This window comes from Cloeon dipterum, chromosome 1 (genome assembly GCF_949628265.1).
Source record: "Cloeon dipterum chromosome 1, ieCloDipt1.1, whole genome shotgun sequence".
NCBI classification, from domain to species: Eukaryota; Metazoa; Arthropoda; class Insecta; order Ephemeroptera; family Baetidae; genus Cloeon; species Cloeon dipterum.
The window spans coordinates 14,881,666-14,902,339 of record NC_088786.1 but is presented as its reverse complement, the minus strand read 5'-3'; the positions used below and the strand labels follow the sequence as shown (position 1 = coordinate 14,902,339).

General features: G+C 38.5%; 4 protein-coding genes across 4 annotated transcripts; 3 read left to right on the top strand and 1 right to left on the bottom strand.

The window, feature by feature from the left end:
• The first annotated feature begins 160 nt into the window (after positions 1–160).
• Positions 161–5,321, top strand: LOC135947981 (alpha-ketoglutarate-dependent dioxygenase alkB homolog 6). The gene is made up of 6 exons (XM_065497007.1): positions 161–321; positions 391–567; positions 2,569–2,673; positions 2,796–2,915; positions 3,310–3,491; positions 3,552–5,321. The coding sequence occupies exons 1-6, from the start codon at positions 274–276 to the stop codon at positions 3,643–3,645; spliced, it is 726 nt and encodes a 241-aa protein (XP_065353079.1). The 5' UTR covers positions 161–273; the 3' UTR covers positions 3,646–5,321.
• LOC135941430 (transient receptor potential channel pyrexia-like) lies at positions 4,524–7,366 on the bottom strand. Its single transcript, XM_065487346.1, has 5 exons — positions 7,352–7,366; positions 7,057–7,139; positions 6,675–6,999; positions 5,827–6,411; positions 4,524–5,444 (listed from the first exon to the last, which is right to left on the bottom strand). The coding sequence occupies exons 1-5, from the start codon at positions 7,364–7,366 to the stop codon at positions 4,524–4,526; spliced, it is 1,929 nt and encodes a 642-aa protein (XP_065343418.1).
• A 504-nt stretch (positions 7,367–7,870) lies between these two features.
• Positions 7,871–17,265, top strand: LOC135940700 (uncharacterized). The gene is made up of 29 exons (XM_065486108.1): positions 7,871–7,986; positions 8,188–8,347; positions 8,399–8,538; positions 8,671–8,834; positions 8,896–9,026; positions 9,247–9,391; positions 9,498–9,667; positions 9,840–9,928; positions 10,668–10,833; positions 10,887–11,153; positions 11,209–11,380; positions 11,439–11,607; positions 11,803–12,091; positions 12,139–12,296; positions 12,351–12,436; positions 12,485–12,590; positions 12,923–13,045; positions 13,631–13,961; positions 14,225–14,365; positions 14,414–14,472; positions 14,525–14,744; positions 15,121–15,295; positions 15,452–15,593; positions 15,671–15,809; positions 15,921–16,099; positions 16,154–16,265; positions 16,322–16,438; positions 16,562–16,687; positions 16,741–17,265. The coding sequence occupies exons 1-29, from the start codon at positions 7,877–7,879 to the stop codon at positions 17,029–17,031; spliced, it is 4,677 nt and encodes a 1,558-aa protein (XP_065342180.1). The 5' UTR covers positions 7,871–7,876; the 3' UTR covers positions 17,032–17,265.
• Positions 17,266–17,392: 127 nt separating this feature from the next.
• On the top strand, positions 17,393–19,656 carry 7B2 (Secretogranin_V domain-containing protein 7B2). Its single transcript, XM_065497132.1, has 5 exons — positions 17,393–17,560; positions 17,616–17,722; positions 18,630–18,931; positions 19,063–19,235; positions 19,291–19,656. The coding sequence occupies exons 1-5, from the start codon at positions 17,486–17,488 to the stop codon at positions 19,414–19,416; spliced, it is 783 nt and encodes a 260-aa protein (XP_065353204.1). The 5' UTR covers positions 17,393–17,485; the 3' UTR covers positions 19,417–19,656.
• The last annotated feature ends 1,018 nt before the right edge of the window (positions 19,657–20,674 follow it).

Below are 20,674 nucleotides of genomic sequence, written 5' to 3'. Positions count from 1 at the left end.
AAAAAAGTTAATTAGATAAATAAATCAATATAGTAAAATTAAGAAAATAAAAAAATAATATAAAATATATGTTTCTGTCAAAAATCTGGAAAATACTTGTGGATTTTGATAGATTGTTGGCAGCCTTGCTCTCCTGCTATCAAATTTCTGCTGGCATCACTGACTGCCTGCTCTAGCACTGTCACAGCCGGGTGCTTTGTTTTGCTCGTCCGCAGCACAAACCAGAGAAAATTGACATTGAAATTAATCTAATTTTTGCCCTGTAACTATGCAATGGCAACAAACGTGGATTTTGATTTGCAAAAGTTTCGGGTTGCAGAGGTTTGTGTTCATAATTTATATCATTTGCAATTATGTCAAAAATAAAATGAATAATCATTTTTTCAACAGGCACCTTGCACGATTTACTACATTCCTGAGTTCATTTCCGAGTATGAGGAACAGATGCTAATTAAGAACATCTTAAATGCTCCTAAACCCAAATGGACGCAGCTGAAGAGACGACGACTACAAAATTGGGGTGGACTTCCACACCCTAAGGGCATGATAGCAGAAATAATGCCCCAAGTTAATATATTATCTTTCTAATGTTTTTGTCACAATTATCTACAATATATATTCACAGTCTTCTCAAATTTAATACAACCCTAATTAAACATAGGTAGTCGTTTTTTAAATTTGCTTGATAAAAATGGTCAGTGCCCGGAGCATTTTCTCTGGGTGTGCTGAAGCGGCTGACAAAGTGTTACATACTCTAACGCGGCCCAAAGCTTTTCCTTCCCCTTTTTTTAATTTGGTCAGCGGCTGGTGTAGCTAACAAAGCAAATCTTAAGATTTGATGTACCTATCTTTGGCGAAATCATTGAATAGTCATGTAGTAACCAAAAAGTTAAGAGATATCACCAGGGGAAAAATGTTTGATTCGAGTTTGCGAGTCAGGGCCCAGACTGGAGCCGAAATTAATACCGGGGCAGCTCAGCCAGATGGGCACCATATTATATGGCCCATGATAAATTTTAATATTTGGGAAGTGCACCAGGTGAGCGCCTGCTTAGCCAGTCCTGCCCTGTTGTGAGTTATGTGGTTCTGAAGGTTGAAAATCCTCATGGGATTTAACTAATAAAATGTTTCAAATTTGAAACAAAGTTGAATGAAGCTGGTTGCTATTCAGTCAAGATGATATTTGATAGGTAGGCTCTGCTTGACAATTCAAATCGTTTTGATAAGTAATTTTTATTTTTCCGGAAAACTTCACAATATTTTAGAATTTTTCCAGGGATTTGGCAAGTAGCTCATTAACGGTTAAATTTACTTTATGTTTTCAATTAACATGTTTTTTTCGGCAATAACGGAAATAGCGTAACTAAAGTAACTAACAACTTACTAAGCTAGGAACTAACCCATGTGAGAAATATTCAATTTTTTCTCTAAAACGTCAAAAATGACCCACTGATCCTTATTAAAAAATGTTCCAAACTTCAGCTTAAATGAACAAAAGTATTTGTTTGCTGTTTATAAAATCAATTTTAAAGTTTTGGACCATTTTCTTAAAGCCTTTAATTGCTGAAATCATCAAATCAAAAAAAATTCCTCTGTTCGTGGTTAACATCTGGAATGCTATACGAATCCAATGGTTTGACCAAAAACTAAAACGTCGGATCCAAAGAGTTTCCTGTTAGCTAAATTCGCAGTAGCTGGTGGCTGGCTACTTGACAAAAATTAGCTGGCAGGCGCTTTCGCGTGGCGCATCGCTGCTGGCTGAGACTTTTTCCTTTTAACATTACCTCAAAGGTGCCTCTCTCGCTAGGCCGAATGTTTGCATGATGATGAAGTAATTTTATATACACGATATGTACACTTAAATAGTATGGCGAATTTAAATGTCAAATATATTGCTTGATTATTATTCGTTCCCTGCACAACCACAGCTTGACAGAATAGATCGTGCTACAGAACTTGAAGGAAGCTTTTGTAATTCGGTCAATGATAAATTTAGTTTCAAAGTAATCTTTATTATGGTTCTGCAGGGCTAAATTTAGAGGGAAGGTTACCAGACAGCACGTCACGAGTCAGACAAACCATAAGGGCGTACCGGGCTGTGCTTCGGTGCCACCCCTCTCATTTAATATTGGCCTTCTGGCACCCTTCTGGCTGGGCGCCCCCAGTCGCTTTGTTAGCGCCCTGTAATTTGTTTGCCTCAATCCGACTTTGAGCATGTCCTATATTAATTTTTGCCAGACTTGGGATCAATAGTAGCACTAGCTTATGACAATTATAATTTGTTCAACTAACAATAAATTTTAACTTACTAAAATATTTTAACATAGTAAATTCTTTTCAAATGAAAGAAAGAAATAAAAATTACTATACTCAGCGAAGATTGACCGAGTAGGGGTGGACGTCAACTCGTATGAAAATTTGAGAGAAAAAGATCCTCGCAATCTCTTTTCTAAAATGTAACTATTTGTTTGAAGCTCATCCACAAATCCGAATATAATATTTTCATTTTCCAATTTATATCATCTGTATTTTTAATTACTAATTTTCCAACTTTTGGATTTATTCCAGTGGCTGAGTAGCAGTGTGGAAAAAGTAGCACAGCTGGAAGTTTTTGGAGACAACAAACCTAACCATGTGCTAATCAATGAATACCTCCCAGGACAAGGAATCATGGTATGCAACTGCACATTGATAATTGAAAAAAATTGGCTCATTTTTAAGACGTGAATACCGTCCTTAAATGTAGATCTCTTTTTTCAAAATAGGCTCTTTACATACATTAATTGTGATTATAGGCGCATACAGACGGTCCTTTGTTCTATCCCACCGTGACAACTATCTCCTGTGGTTCTCACACTGTGCTTGAATTTTTCAAGCCTCGTAACAATGATGATCTGGAAAGAAGATCGGATCAGGTACGTTAGTGTAAATTATTCCTTTCAATGAAATGATAGATAAATAATATGTATTCATTATTTTTGATACAATTTTATGCTTTGTTTAATTTTATTATGAAAATTTTGAACGCCAAAAGCGTGTCACGTTATATTAGTTAAGTTCTAAAAATTGAAATTTTTCACGACTGCCTGTCCTCACAAACTTATTTTCTAACCTTAACATGTTATGGTGTGATTTGTCTCACATTGGTCATAACATTTTAAATATATTGGTGTACCTTAGTTTATTTTATTTTTCAATTGCATACTATATAAGTTATCTTAAGAGTAAAATCTTTTTAAAATTCTTAGTAGACTATTCTTCTTGAATTTTTTTTCGGGTGACACTGATAATTAGGAATACATTTTCCAGGCTGAAAGCGAAAGCTGTGATATGCGAACAGAGGTGGTTGTATCGTTGCTGCTTGAACCACGGAGTTTGGTGATCGTGCAAGACGACATGTACAGTCAAATGCTGCACTCCATTGCTGAGAGAAGTGTTGACCAGGTGTCCAGTGAGATGAAAATTGCAAACCGGGCAGCATGCGCTAAAAGGTACGTCTCGCCGCACATTACATAGCTTTGTTTCATTTTTGTCATGCCAGAACGTTTTAGGTTCCAGGAGGATGGCTGCTTTGAACGTGACACTCGCTACTCGCTTACCATCCGACATGTCCCCAAGACTAGAAAGTTCAATTTCAAGTTTTGAGACATCTTCAATTTTGTTTATCCTATAATTTGTCACATCTTTCTGGAACTACATAAATATAATTTATTTTCATTTTTGTAAAATCTTGTTTATTATGGTCTATAATTTCACACGTTTTTAAATTTGAGCATACATAAAAAGTCAGAATGTTTCTATCCTACAACAGCAGCTGATCCTAGAATAGCGGAAGGAACTCCTACAACAATTTTTACTGCCACGTCCTTGAAACCTTTCTCCACCTTTCTACCAAACTTCTTCAGAGACTTTCTTAACTTCTTCAAGCCTCGCTTACTTCGCACATTCTCAGCAGCTTAAATTGGTGGGTTAAAATGTTTATTTTGGGATTTGAACAAATATAATTTTACCTTCGTCTGATTTTAACCGATCAATTCTGAAGCTAGCTTCTGCAATTTGATTGTTCTCCATTTTCAAAGGAGTACATTGCAGGCTTGATATCAATATCTGAAATTCTGGTGTCATTTACTACAGTCAAAAATCAATATTCTGCAAACTCACAGTTAAAATAGAAGTCAGCAACAGCAGCCTCAAGAGAATCATTACTTGACTTTGTTTTCAACACAACCGCTCAGTTAACTGGTAGAGTCCAAACTCGTTGCAAGACTTTAAGTAAATTATTTTTCTCAAATATGTTGTTGAACTATAGATAAGAATAACTCTTATGTATACTATTTCTAAATTATTGTAGGTCACGTCGCATTTGGATTGCGTCTAAATTATTCATATGCGATTGTGATAAGGGAAGTGTACAATTATATTGTTATCTTGGTGACTAAACATGTGAGCTATTATATTGCAGTTGTGTATAATTTGTTAGCCTAATTAACATTATATCAATTATTTTTATGGTTTAGAAGGATTTACTGGTCATGCACCGAATTTCTAGTTGCTATTTCATACGCGTCATGCATGTAAACTGGCAATTCCTCATTATCAAAGGCATACTCCTTGCTTACAATTTTACCATTGTCCTGCACCCGCTTGTTTTCTGGTTTGATGCAGCGCCAGAACGACCAGCACGGTTTGGAATCACAGCAACCAGACTTAAGGAACCTGGACACGTGTGCGGTGGTGATCAGACAGTACTCAACCAACTCGGCTTTCCTCGCAAGGCGGAACGAGTGCGCCTGGTTCTTGATTGTGTTCACGTCCTGCACAACAATACCGAGCAGCAGACTCATAAGAACGATGGGAACCGCCACCAGGAAGATCAAAATGCAGGCCAGCGGGAAAACGCTGTAGAACCCATTGGCGCCGACGAGCCAAGGCACCTCAAAGGAGCCTTCAGTCCCGTTCTGCCTTGAAATTGACTTGAACAAATCGCCGTACTCCAGCTCACCGACCATCATGGCGGCCACTTTGACCAACGCCGTGAAGAGGGAGGAAAAGTGCTCTTCGTCCCGGAAGTACATGCAGAAACAGATAATGAAGCCGAGCAGGTAGACGCCGAAAGAAAGGATCAGCTTGACGAACGACTTGAGCACAAAGTAGTACATGTCGATATACAAGCCAAACATGCGGAATTCACCGATCATAACGATAAATTTAAACCAGCAAGCCAAGAAAACCATGGGGCCGATACTGTCCTTGAGCTCCTGGTCGCCTCGCCAGAAGGCCCACGCGCCTATGTAGCAGAAAATCTCGCAATAGTTATCAAACGATTGCAGGTAGGTGAGCAGTGTTTTCCAGAACTTAAAAGCGGCGGGGCTGTTGGCGAAAGACACAAAGCTCACCGCCTTCCTCACAAAGTCACAAATGGCGAGCGTGAGCAGTGGGTATATCTGTCAACATGGTCAAGGTTTTAGTTGAATCCATGCAGTCGAGCATCTATAAATTTAGAATTTAAAAAAGTATTATTTGCTGCACCCAGAATAGCTTCACGATATTTTTAAATTGTTTCGGAGTCCTACTTAAACTTGAAAAATTGTTTAGATGAGACGTCCACAATAATGAATTCCGTGCAATGAATCTACCAGGAATAAGTTGTTTCAAAAATAAATAAATAAATAAAATTATAAAAAGAAATATTGCCTGATAAGGTTACTGTGTGTGTTAAAAAATGTTTATTTTTCGACCACAACCTTCATTCCCCAAAATGAATCAGAAAGTGTCATTTCAAATCCACTAATTCATTATACATATATATTTTCGTAAAAAATTTACCTGCCATTGAGGCTCGCCCTTGGTGTAAACGTAGGCTGCGATGCTGGCGAGAAACAAGATGCCAAACCCTATCCGCCAATAGTAAATGTATTTGGCGCGTCTCCAGTTTTCCTCAAGAAGGACACGGAGCAAGGGGTGTTCAAGGTCGTGCTCCTTAGCAAACACGTGCAGCAGCGAAACGGGCCCGTCCTCGCACTGCCACTCCCGCAGGTCAAACTCCAACGTCACTTTGTCGCCGTCATCGTCCTTCTCGTCTTGGGAAAAAGAAATTGACGCGTCGAGGCGCTCGTTGACGGCGTCTACTGCCTTTGGCGTCTTCCGCAGCACCATAGACAGCGCCGAAAAGTCGAAGTAGCGCGGCGCCGTTCGCTTAAGCGAGGCGCCGGCCCTGATCAGCGCCCGCACCGCCTCCGTGTTTTTGTGCAGACTTGCATGATGCAGTGGTGTGAAGCCGTGAGCGTCCAGGGCGTCCACCACTGCGCCGCTGTCCACCAGTAGACGCACACCTTCCTCAAAGTTTGCCAGTGCGGCCAGGTGCAAGGCCGTCTCGCCAAAACTGTCCGCTGAGATTTGGTTCACATCCACCTGCCGTTGGAAATTTCAATCAATTAAATAGCTGCAGTGAGCAAAATCAATCCAAAATTACACTATGACACTAAGGAAGTTTTGAAAAAAAATCTAAAAGTTGCGGCAGTAGATTAATTTGATAATTTTTTTTCAAACATAAAAATTCGCCTATAATCAGGGTTGTAACCATTTATATGAAATTCACCTAAATCCCCAATTGAAGAGTTCCCCCCCCTCCCTAAACTATTAAATTCACATGGATTTGTTGTTTTATTCTATACCTCTGGAATAAGCTTCAGGAAGTCTTTCATGACGTCAAGGCGGCGCAAAGTTGTAGCGCCCTGTAAAAGGGTAAACGAGTTGCTGTTGAAAGTCATTGTATACACTTCTTTCTTGTGCTCGCATGAAATGAGGTGAGAGTGGCTGGCGTCGCCGTTTATTGCTTTGACGATTTGTTTGAAGTGTCGGTCCGCATCCAACCTACACCCTTCTTCCTTGCAACCGTCAACACTAACTTCAGACGAGTCAAACGACTCTTTTAGCTTAGCAGCGGCTCTAACCTTCTTCACCGCCGAGTGAAATGACATCATTAATTTTTGGTCGCACCTTGTTCAATATAATATTTTAAAAATTTCCACATCTAATTAAAATTTTGTAAAATACTTTCTGCCAGGTACTGGTGGATTTCCATTTGAATTTGTTGGAGGAACTAATTGTGGATCTGCAATCACGATTTTGGTCTCGGCCTAGGAAACAATGTAGAAATATATAGCAAAAAAATATAAAAACGTTGCAAAAAAATATAATGTTAAGAGTATACTAATTTTTTATACTCTTATCGCTCTTTATTATAATTTATTAAAGTGGACTAACGTTACCAAAATAAAGTTGGATGTTTAAAAGATTTAAGCGAGTTAAACCTGATAGTTATGAAGCGAAAGGCCCATGAGCCACTTACACGTTTTTCTGGCATGGTCGAGCACGCTACTGGTGCGAAGAACCGCAAAATAGCCCGGTAGACTTTCAGAACATAGACAAAAAACGCAGATCCAGAAATAGCCCAAACTAGAGAGCAACAAAGGAACGCAGTTGAACCAGAGTGAATAGTAAAACCCATCGGTTAAATTTGAACCCCAGATTATATCCAACAAAAAACCCTTGTACACACAATTTTTCTGGCTAATAAACAACTTCAAAATAATAATTTTTCATTGCATTATTCTTGAATTTTATTTTTAATCTAATTACCTCACGCTTTCGCAAAAATAATATTCTGATCTATTTCTAAGTCCTTTTTTAATTTACACTTTATTTCTATCGTACAAATTTCTGATAGCAATATGTTACAATAATATATATAATAGTAAACTACTGTTTTATTGCATCCATACCAATTGCTGTCAGTGAGATAGCGCGTGCGTTTCCATAGAAACGCCACTCCAAATGATTGTGTTGATTTGAGTTGAGCAGGGCTAGTCGAAAAATGGACCGTATTGTGCAAAATATCGTCGAAAAAGCCTCAAAAAACATCAACGAAATTTGTGTCGGCCCTCTTGTCAGCGATGAGGGGATGCTTCGTTACGTTACGTTAGAGTATCCTTTTTAAAAACCAACATAGACTTCATATACTTTTTTGAGATATATTTTAATGTTTTTTGAAGTTGATCTTTTTACACATCAGCGTCATATTTTATAACTGAAGGTTTTTAAATTTTTCTCAAACTTTTTATGCTTTATATATCTCGTGGAATTTATAGCTCACGTTTTATTTCCTTGTCTTAACCAAAACAAAAGAAAATCATTTGGCTATGATTGCAAGAAGCTGTACAATTTGTGTGCTATTGAAGACACGGTGATTTACGTTTCTGGCAATATTATCCACTTTCTCAACACTAAAACCGGTGAAATGAAGCTGCAGCGGAGCGTCAGATGTACTGGTGTTGGCCACATCTCCGTAAAATTTCAATCCAAATAATCCCCTTTGCACTCAATTTTCGCGTTCTAGGCCAATTACCACTCAAGCCAGTTGGCGATTGGCGAGCGTGGACACAAACCAAGCATTTACGTTCTCAGCTGGCCCACTCTTGATGTCGTAAGCACACTCACCAACGGAACTGAAAAGGCATTCGTCTACCTGGATTACAAGTAATTTTTACGATGAATTTTATTACACAAATACTCTTGGGTATATCAAAATATGAAATTTGTTTTGAGTAATAATACTACATTTTTACATGAGCGGAAAGTCTTAAATGGAATTTAAAATCCAATATTCAGTCACGATGGAACAATTCTCTGCTCTTTGGGAGGCGCTCCGGACTTCACACTGGCGCTTTGGGACTGGAAGAAAAGTGCCATGCTGGTCAAGTGTGAGGCGGCTAATAGGTGCGTCTTCAAGGCGGCCTTTTCCAAAGTTCAGCCCGACGTCATAATTTCTGGTGGTGCGTACGATCTAGAATTAACTAAATGATTATACATATTATTTTGCTCATTCCCTTACAGGTGAAGGTCACATTAAATTCTGGCAAACGGCCAAAACCTTCACTGGCGTCAAGTTGACTGGCGATATTGGGAAATTCGGCTCATCCGAGATGTCAAACATTGTCGGCTTTGAATTTCTGGCGGATGGAAAGGTGCTGTGAATAACTCTTATCTGTGTATTGTGAGATTGGAAATTTAATAATATTTTAGATTATAGGATTTGTTGAAAATTGTGCATTTAAACTAGCGCGAATAAGTTACAATTTGAGAATTAAATTATATAGAAGAGACAAAGCACTGTGCGCAAGAAAAAAATCATTAAAATGAATGCATCTGAAGGTCATTACGTCAATGTGCATCTGCTGTTGACAGGTGGCAAGTGGTTGTGACTGGGGCAACATTCTCATCTGGGCAAACAATAAACTAAGCTTTGAGTTGACCACGCGGAGGGCGGTCACGTGTCACCAGGCGCCTGTGTACACCTTTCATCGGCACGATGCTTGGCTCATTTCAATAGGTTTTACTCATCCAATTGTTAATTATGTGATTCTTTATCGGTGCACGTTCACGGACACAAGTTTCCTCATTACGAAAGGGCGTGCATTTTGAAATTCACGTTGCAGGTACTGACGGATGGGTGCGCGCATGGGACATGGAAAAACTGAATGCCCGTCACGACGGACTGTACTGCAGAAATGAGTCCGTTGTTTACTTCACCATCGGTGAGAACAGCTGTCTCGTTTCCAAAATTGAACTGCCTACCCAGCCAGATGGACTTACCTGGTTGCTTCAGGTTGTAAAAGCGTTGAAAATTTAATATTTGTATAAAACGAGTGCTAAAGACAATTTTTAAAATATTCACTTTTACTCGAGGTTTTATAAATACAACTTTTAAATTGCCATTAAATTAAAGTTTATAATTATCAATTGATATACAAACATTAGTTATATACCCCTTCATGTAGGACGCTCTTGGAGCAATTTGGCTTGCTGACGTTGGTCCAACGCTGAAAGGAGAGGAGCAAGCACCGTCAATTTGCAAACAATTACTTAAGTAAATAAAAATTCAAGAGCAGTTGTAGGTGAATTTATGCGGCAGTTAAACCCAAATTTTTGTCGTTGAAATTTTTAAGTGGGTGGGCACTTGATTTTTTTCTGAAATTGTCCTAAATTATCAGATTTGGTGTCATTTCAATTGTTTTCTGCTCCGATCTGAGTTCAAATTGGAAATCCAAAATATGCTATAAATAATCCCGGATAAGTTCCAACCAATTAAATTAATTTCAAAAGATTAGAAAAAATTCTTCCTAAATTTCGACTCTCCATGTTTCCATAGGGCTATTCGATCTTAGTAACAATCCGGTGTCCAGGATTCCCTGCAGGAATTTCTGATACTTCACAGGGTCTGACACCAAACTTATTGATTTATGACAATTTTGACACTCAGGGTCATGTCAGGGTCACACTCTGAAGGTTGGAAATTGCCTAAAATGGTTCATTTTGGCTACCCTTAGAGTGCGTAAGAAAGTTCGATTGTAAAAAATAGATCAACTCAATGCTAGGCACATTTTCAATTTAAAGGTCAAAGAGCGGCTTGGAGCAGGTTTTTCAACTTAAAACTAAGATTGGAATCACCCTTCATCTTAGCTATTAGTACTTTAAGTAACTTAAAGTAAGTAAGTTAGAAATTTTACGCCAAAACTTTGCGTCCATAAGAACCACCAAAATTCACCTGGAACTGCTCTCCATGATTCCTTAACAAATCGATACCTGGAACATTTTCGTTGAAATAGGTGCCACGCAGGAAGAATAATCTCAATGGTAGTTTGCTCTTTTGGACCCTTCTTCGCCACAGTTGGCCCAAATGGAAGGATTCTGGTGCACAATTACGTGACGGGAAAATTTCTGGACAAGTATTTTGAAATGGAGGTGGCCATTCTGTACTGGCTACCGAAAAATGTATGCGCTTCAATTAAAGGAATCGCAAATGGTGTGAAATTTATTTATTTCAGGTTGATGGTCAAATGCTGATTGTCGGTTTCGAAAATGGTTCGCTCAGCTTGTGCGCGATTCAGTGGGAAAATGAGAGGATTTGGGAAGTGCAAGGCATCAGACCACACGATAAGCGAGTTTTGAACATCAGTTTCGATCAAAATGTCTCTTTTGTCGTGACAGCCAGTGACGATGGAAGAGTGTTTTTAGTCCATTTTAAAAAGGGAATATTAATTCCAATCGGCTACATAGAAGTTTCACATAGAATCTTGGCAACTTTTCTCACTGTAAAAAAATTAATCAATAATTATGTGTATGACTTGTAATTTTTTATCTTTTTAGGAAAGCGAGAAGCTTTTAGTTCTGTGTGAAAACGGGATACTAAATTGCTTTTCTGTCGATAATGGACTCGAAATTGAAAATCCCAAAATATCTTTCAAGCTAAAAGTTTTACCATGCACACAAATTAATTTGAGCGATTGCAATCGGTACGGGGACAACGCTTTACAGAATGGTAAAATTTATAAACACGTAAATAATTTTATTTTTCTAATACAAATTGAACTGAACAGGATTTCACATTGTGTGTTGCAACCAGTGGACTGCGTTTGAACTCACTCTGTTCATTCAAACGGATGATATAATGACGATAGCCTTGCTCGACTTGAATAATTACGAATTTAAGCAAATACCGATCATGTCAACAAGCAGCGCTTTGCAACTCACATGCGCCTGCATAAGGTGGCATATTATTATGCAACGTATTGTACAGCGCTGTTATGCATGTTGCATAATCAAGTTAATTTCGATCGGCTCGTCTATTTTTTATTTTTCATCTAGAGCTAGCACACTTATATTTTGTCAAATTCATGCTGTTTGCTTATAGCATCCCCAGTAGCTTTCGAATTATTCAAACTCCATTTTTATGTCGTGCAGTGAAGACAAATCGACCTGCTTGATGGGCTTTGAGAGCGGTGAAGTGCAACTAAACGTTTCTTCTGCACTTGACGTGCAACAGGAGCAACAATCGTGGCACCGATTTTGGCGGATTCGCATGCACGAAAGCGAGCGCGGGTGCCGAGTGTCGGCAGTGAGTTTTAGCCACGACGCCGCCTTTTGCTTCACAGCTGGCGATGATGGAAGCATTTTCATGTTCGCGATAGGTGAACGGAAGAAATCCGCAAACGGCGAATCAATCATCAGTCGACCCACCGTGGCGCTCGAGGTGAACGATGCTTTTTATTTTGACTGATCACTGACTGATTTTGACAGAATGAATCGCGTCACGTGGCAGCAAAGAACTGTACTAGATCCGTTGAGCAGACTCGCGTGCAGAAGGCGGAAAAACGAATTTCAAACGCCGTCCTTTCCACCAGGGAGCATATTCTCAAGCAGATGGCTTTGCTGCGAGAGGCATATACAAAATCACAGTATAATTCATCCTAATTTTTTCACTTTTAATATTAAAAAATTAATTTAAAAAGGCTAAAAAAGGATATTCTAGTTTTGCACCCATTGCTTCAAGGATTTCTAGAGGAAAAAGTTCGACTAATCAGAACTCAAAATTTAGGTAAATTTAATCACTGTCTGGGAGGAAATTTAAAAGCTTGATTAACAGCTTTGATCGAGCCGGAAATAGAAAGGAAAAGGAACGAATGGACCAGAATTCATTCATGCTTCTTGCAACCACTGCAGGAAACGTGCTTAAAAATTGCGGGAGTAGGGTATGTGGTGCTGGTGATGCATTAAATTCTCCTCTACAGAAAACGAGCCGGGGATTAATTTTTTTAGTTGTGTTATAGAAATAAAAATTATGCAACTTAACCTGTCATAAAAATATTTCCAGTTGAAAATCAATTTTCTTAATTTGCTAATTTCGTTTTGTAAGCGATACAAGTTATAAATTACAATAAAGCATAATTTATTGGCTAGGTGTTTGGAAGCCCCTAATATAATTAGTTAGTGTTGTTTAAATTAGTCTGCATGTTTCATAGCATAAAGGGATGAACTCCTTCCAAAGCCCTAAATTTAGCGTGAAGAACCTTTGTGTGTGCAGGGAGGATTGTTCTGTGGAAAGCTTCTTGATTGCAAAGTCACGTGCCACATCACACGCTCAACCTCAAGCGGCGGCTCACGTGGAAATAAACGCACATTCACCGGAATTTACACTTAAGACTCGGTAAGTAATTAGAATTTCTTTCTGGAGGTTACAATTTGTCCGAAAACAGATTTCAATTAGCTTTGAATTCGTCTCTTAATTGAAAATAAAACATTTTGATTTGTTGAAAAACGTGCTTTGATTGAAATATAAGAGTTTGCTAATAATAATTTTTTCTTATTTTCAACGTAATAAAATACCTAAATTTCCAATTTTTCTGCGGTGAGTATATTTTCATAAACTTAAGTTTTATTTTCATATACGCACCAGAAATAATACATTGCTGTCTTTTTGTATCTCAATAAGATGTTTGATTTCAAACATTTCAGAACAGTTTTGGCCATGTTTTTGCCCTCATTTATTAGTTAAATAAATTACTTAATATACATATTGAAAACCATAAGAGCGAAATCTGACCGAAATCTGATGATGTTAACAAAATCAATATTTCACCAATATAAAGCGCAAGCGTCAGTTTTAATTTTTACTTCGTAATGTTTTCCTTAATGGAAAATTCTTAATTTTGTTTTGATTGAAACTGTTTGTATATTTTGACAAAATATAGTTACCACTATTTCAATATACTCATTCCTTATGGGATACTAGGATGGACGCTGTGTCATTATCGAAGTGCGATGCGGAGGAAACGATAGTTGACCTGGACGCGTTACCGTTTCGGTACCAAAGAAAGAGCGTTTCTACCGCAAATCAAGTAGCCGAAAAGCTGAGGCAGCGTCAAATGCAGCGAAGCTATGACCTGCGCAAGGTGGACGCCCTCGAGAAGTGCAGACCGAGGAGGTCACCATCCAACTCGATAGTCAAAGACACTGACATGGGAGTTTACAAGTTAAAGACGGATGCAGAGTACTCTGTACCAAACAATGAAAGAGACGGCAGTAGCGAAATTTTGGAATGCATGAAAATCACCAAACAAAAGGTTATTTAAATATGGGTGCAGTAGCAAAATTACGCGCTCCAAAAAATACGTATCATGTTGAAAATATAAACTAGCTTAAGTATGTGTGAATTAAAAACACGAAAATTGGCTTCTTGCATTTATATCGTGTTTACATCAAACGGAAAAAATCGTGCTGTGGCAAGTAGAACAAAGACAATTTAAGAATTAAAATTTTTCTCACTTTCATATTGCAAATCGTGCACTGTTTTAAGTAGAACTAATTTAAATCGATCCTGTTTCAGATGTTTTACATAAAATCTAATTTCAATCACAAGGTCATTCTGCTGAAAAAAGAACGGAGGCAAATTCTGCAGCAAATCTTGAAATCTGACGCAGAGTTTTTGATCAATGACTTGAAGCAGCCTGATGATTATTTGTTTAAGGTAAATCTTGACTTATTAAAAAAAATTTAAATGAGTGAAGTTTTCCAGCTTTGCACGTTGACAGATTTAGATGAAGTTCTTCATCCAGATCAACCACTTGGTCAAAGGTTTCGAATGCTTTATTTGCGAGGTTTAAAAAAATAATAACTGTAACTGTAGCACTGATGAAGTTTTATCCTCTGTATCGCGGTTTGACGCTAAAGTTAGAGCCTTGATAGAGGAGCGTCTGATATGCGACGTCAACATTTGTCTTCTGAAACAGTGGAACTTCATGCTGGATCAGAAATTAGAAATTGTTTCTCATATGGAAGCTCAGCAGATTGAACTGAAAGAGTCACTCCAAGAAATGGAGGACGCAAAGAAAACGATCTTGGAAAATGTAAGTATAATCAGAATATCTGCAAATTTTTGGAAAATCCGAATTATATTGAAAATTATGGATCTTCACTTTTTGAGATTAATGTTATTAGATTAAATGTTCTGTTCTCGAACTTTTAAATAATTTTAGGTTGTGTAAGCCACATTAAAATGTACTTTTTCGTATGGCAAAATTCTCATAAAGGAATTAAAGTTTAGAAAAAGCGTTTCACCTAGCTTAGGACATTTTGACTTAACACTTACCACGCCGTAAATGAATAAACAGCTAATGAATAATGATTTAATGATATCGGTGTTAGCTTTAAAAAAACTAAGTACACATCGCTAAAAAAAATGTTTAGTTTTTATCTGGAATGATGACTTAAATGCTTTTACAGAAGAAAATGCTGCAAGAAAAACTGGCAGTGGTGGAAGAGGAAGTGGACGCCTTGCAATATCAGATCGAGAAGTTGGAAGCAGAGGTAGTTTCCGCGATTGAAGGAACAGCATTCTTTGAGCACCTGATACTTTTGTTCAGAAAAGAATACAAACCGCCATCGCTAAGCATTTCCAGTAATTAATCAATCATTTATTTACTATAAATTGTTATTTTATTTCACTGAATCATTTACAATAATGGTTATAAAAAAAGGAAAAAGGTACAAAGTACAAGCGGTCAAGTCGCTGCAATGCTCAGGAAATTTCAACTTTATCGCAAACGCTCCCTAGGTTCAGTCACTGAAGGATCAGATGAAAATCGTAGCGGCACCAGCAGTGCCGGCTCAACTTGCAAGGGTGTCAGCGAGAAAGTCTGTCCAACGGGCTGCAGTCAAGACTTGTTTGACTACGTAAATCACTGCAGACTGTTAAGGTGAGCTTAATCTTTGATATATGTTCTCAAGAAGGTGTGTGTAGATGCTAAATTTTTACTCTGAAAATCTCTTCCAGATACGATATTAATTTGAAATTAATGGAGAAAAATAGAATATTTGGTTTAATGATGAAGGACGACGACGTGCTGAGAAAAAAACTCAAGTTATCTGAGAAGAACATCAAGTGCATCATTCACAGCACTGATGTATTTTATGTAAGTAAAAGGGACAAGTACTTACGACTTTGATAGTAGAAATTATGAGGGCAATTTAATTTTTAAAAAAATAAAGGTTTGAGTTTGGGTTGAGTTGTATTCATCTTTCAGCGAGAAAGACAAGCAAAAATCAACGAGTTGCAGATCGCAGTGCCATTGAAACTGCACCAAATTCCAGCAGGAGCTGAGTTTTCAAAGTGCGTTTTGATATCACTCGAAATGATGAACAAGCTCTCCGCCAAAAGCGGAGAGCTCCGCGCAGAAGCAGCCAAACTTGATGATCAGTATCGGTAGGAAAATTTAAGCTGTGATTGATGGCTATTTTGACAAGGCTTTATTTCAAGGAATGATTTAGAGAATTTAAAAGAGGTGAAAGCTAAAACCTCTGCTATTGAAGAGGAAATAAAAGTGACAAATTCGAAAATTGAGGAAACAATGATTCAAAGATTAGGAAGAGTAAGATTCTTTACAATTTACTCAATATTACTCAATTTATTCTATAAACCATTTAGGTTTTAGATATCACAGAATTGGAACAAGCTGTTTTAAGCTGTGAAATTGAAAATCTCACAAAGCCTAGACACTTGGAAACGAGCAAAGCTGAATTACAAGAGTTTAAACGTTTAGAGGTACGCTTGGATGTTCCTAAAACGAAAATTATTCAAGTGACATCTAATTTACCTTTGAGTCTTGAATCAAATAAATAAAACGGGACCATAATATATGATTCTGTTCTAACAACTGTGATTTAGGATGAAAAAATCGTTTTAAACAAAGAAATTTTGCTGGAAGTTGAAAAGAAGAAGAAAAACTCTCAAACACTTCTGAAACTTCTCAAACAAGTTAATTCAAAGATTAATCCGGACAACTCAAAACACGTGAGCTGGAAAAACTTCTCTTGAACTCGTTTTTAAGAAAAAAAAATTCGTAGAAAAACTGCAGCCGTGAGGAGGTGAATGGAAGGAGAGATGACGTTCGCCGGCTGAATGAGCTCGTTTTGGCGCAGAGGGAGCAAATTGCCGCGGCGCGCTACGAGCTAGACCTGCTGCGGTGCAAAGTGGCTTCCAGTCGTTTCCTTTTCGCTTCTACCGACTTGGACGATTCGACCAACAATGAAGACACCGACGCCTACCAACAAATCATGCCTTCTCGGAAAGCACCACAGATTCTGATCGAGTACTGCGAAAACGACTCGCAGCGCAGTGAATCAGATGAACATTAAAATTGTGCATCTAATTTGGCTCAATTGCGGTTGCAGACTGTATCACTTACGATTAAAGTCTTGGAATAATTAGATACACAATTGTTAGATGATGCCTAAATGGCATAGCTGAATTCATCGAATTATATATAAACACGTTGAGTTTCCTGAAAATGGTATGCCAGTGGGTGCTGTTTGACTATGAATTAAATATGATCTTTTATAATATTGGCACTTTCATAACACATTAATTTAAGTTTCTCATTTTAATCAATAATTATCGAATCTATCGAGGACAAATAAAGTAATCGTTACTGGAGTGAAATGCAGGGAGCGCCCACGAGATGGTGGCGCAGGAGCAGTCCATCCGTCGGCTGGTGCCGATCAATACTTTGCCCGCCTCCATTACGCTGCTGGCTAAACACGCAGGGAGTGTGTTCTGGGCCACGCAACTCAGGGCCGAAACACCCCCAACATGGCCTCCGCACTGATCGTCGCACTTTTCGTTCTCGTCGGCAAGGCTAGTTCATACAACCCACATCACCTCAAGGTGAGTCTTCTCAGGGTTGATATCTCAGGGTCTTGACGAATTCGTTCTTACCCAGCATGAGCCACGCATCACCGATGCTCTCCTCAGGGAGGTCATGGATCAGATGGCCAAGGACCTGACAGATTCAGGCTCCTACGGCATGCAGTTTCCTATTGGATCAAGGTAAAACACTTGGGCCCCACAGGTGTGCTATTTAAAAATTAATGCCTTTTCTTAAATGACGCTGATTTTTATGCGTGCTAACAAAACGGTGCTCAAAATATACAATCTTCTTTGATTATGTTATAGATTGGGGACTATTGCTTATTTAAATATTCTCTCGATGTTAGCAACCACGTCCTCAAATTCCCCCAACTCCCAAGCAAGAAGATATATGCATCTCTGGGGATGCATTTAGACATTGCCAGTGCAATATACTCTCTAAAAAGTATTTGGGGAATATTGCAGAGTTAATTTCAAATCGAATTTATATATACTCGCTGGGAACTTGCGTGTATTGACCTTTAAAGGCTGTGACGAAAGATCAATACCCGCATCAAGGAAGCGTGCGATCGAACAAAGATAGGCACCTCGCGCGTCACATCTGCGCAACTGGTGGCCTAACGAGAGCTATCTTATAAGGTCGCGTTAGCCGCCAAACCAAAATAAACATTTAACGAGGCTGCTCTCATCAGTGCTTTCATAAGGGATGTAATTAGCGTTACCCCTAATCACTGATAACTTAATTAGTTCATGTTATGGAGGAATATGTGAATGAACAAGTAGGACAGTCATATCATCTGTCTGTGTCCCACAAATATACACAAACACGACTATTCATACAACTTTTATCCTGACTCTATAATCAAATTGCAATTTACTTCAACATGAATTTTCACAATGAAGACATGATGAACTCAATGATGCTTCTTTGAAAATTCCATTCTAAAATATTGATGATTTTAAAATCTAATTTTATAATCCAAAACGAAAATATTTCAAATTAAACCAGTATATTAAACATACTCTAAAATATATTGGTACAAAACTGAGCACCAAGTTATTATATAAATTTTTTTAACCATTTTAGAATGGACCCGGATATGGACTTGCAGGCGCAGGCGTTGAAAGACCTGAGCAGTGAGGACCAACTGATGGGTGACTATGGACCCATTCTGGGATCGCTGGATCAGCCTGCGCCAAGCCTGCGTGACCAAGAGTTTCTGCAGCACAGCCCTCTCTGGGGACATCAGTTTATGACGGGTGGCGCCGGTGAAGGCAAGCAACGCCTCAAGCCCGACGGCACTATAAAAAACCAGAAGCAAATCAAAACGGACGCCGTGCTTCCCGCCTACTGCAACCCGCCCAACCCTTGTCCGATCGGATTCACTGGTGTGTTCGCAAATCAATAATTTTTCCTTTCGAGAAATTTCATTCGACAAGCATAATTTAATACGCGAATAAATAAATTAAGAGCTTTCCTATTCGAGATTTCCCCTTTTTATTTTTACTTTCACTCTCAGAGGGATGTTTGACGGAGTTTGAAAACACTGCGTCGTTCTCACGCAACTATCAGGCGGCGCAGGATTGCATGTGCGACACGGAGCACATGTTCGACTGCTCGATGGAAAGCTCGGTGACGCGGGCGCTGTCCAGGGACGACCACCGGTTGGAACAAATGGTGCAAAAATTCAAGGCAAGAGCAAATTTCCGGCTCGTCTATAAAAATAACAATAAATTCATCATTTTAGATCGACAACGACCACAAGAACATGGTGGCCAAGAAAGGAGCTGTGAACAAAGACGATGGCAATCCGTTTCTGGCCGGCGAAAAACTCCCAATCGCCGCTAAGAAGGGATTCGACTTTGGATACTAATTGTCATAATCTCTGATTATTTCCTGCTATTAACCTGTAAAAAATCGATCCTCCCATAAAGAAAATATATATATTCTCTATTGTTTCTATAATATGGAGCTTGAGAGCAGAGAAATAACACATAAATATTCATATATCAACGATGAGTCCTGCTGAGCGGTAAAATATAGTTGTCGAGGAAACTTATTATATGTATTCAATAAAGCTTTCGACCATTCTCATTTTACGACGACATGGAAATACATATTGTTTCACTTTTGCAACGAGATTTCCTCACACACAGTGTTTAATGTGCACGTGGGTGGTCCGGGGACTGCAGGCGGGAAATTTATTACATGCAGCCATACACTCATGGATGCTTTCCACGGCCTTGCAATGATGAAACACCGTGCTTTCAAACACCCACGCCACGCTTTGCTGTTCTATTTCTGCAGCGCAGGCTAACATCCTGCGGCACTTGTGAAACATCGACTCTGTTCTCGCGAAGGAGTTGGAAGGAATAATAATTATTGTTCTCTCTTATCGCTTTCTAAGCAATTTATCCAGAAGATGTTTAAATTGAGTTTCAATCGAATAGACACCCGTGAAATTTTAAAGTAAATAGTTTTTTGATGAACGAAAAATAGGGCATTCCAAAGTTTTGTATGGTGATCATAATTTCCTTATTTATTTGTAATTCATGTGACCAAAATCAATGAAGAGAGTTCATCATCAGTGTTTCTAGCCGTGTTTCTAATAATAAAAGACAGTCTTGTGTAATGGAGGTGACAAGACCGACACCTCTAGTGGGAGAAAGGCAAAGAGATGGCTGTTCATATTTGATACATCGCTCTGTCCAACGTTTCGGATTTCTTCAATGCGCACTGCGTGATTTTCTAGGAAACCCCACGCTGGTATGCTAGGTCTCTAATATAAGGTAAAATTGCATTGTATATACAGCTCACTAGATACGAATAAGGCTACAGCTTACGTAGGAAAAGAGAGACGATTCACAAGCATACAATTCCAGGGGCTTCTTGCCTTGAGATCTGAAAAAATCTTCCTGCTATAATGAATGGTGTTTATTACTTTACTATGGGCACAGTGACGTTGTTTCTCTCATGCACCTGATGTCCAAACCGATTGGATACTTGTAATCATCTTTGGCACTCTCCGTCTCAATGATTTCTCTATTTTTGCATTTTTAACGAGAGCTTACATGCATTGATACAGTTTCAACAGTTAATTTCCAGCCAAAAATTAAACAGTTTTTCAGACA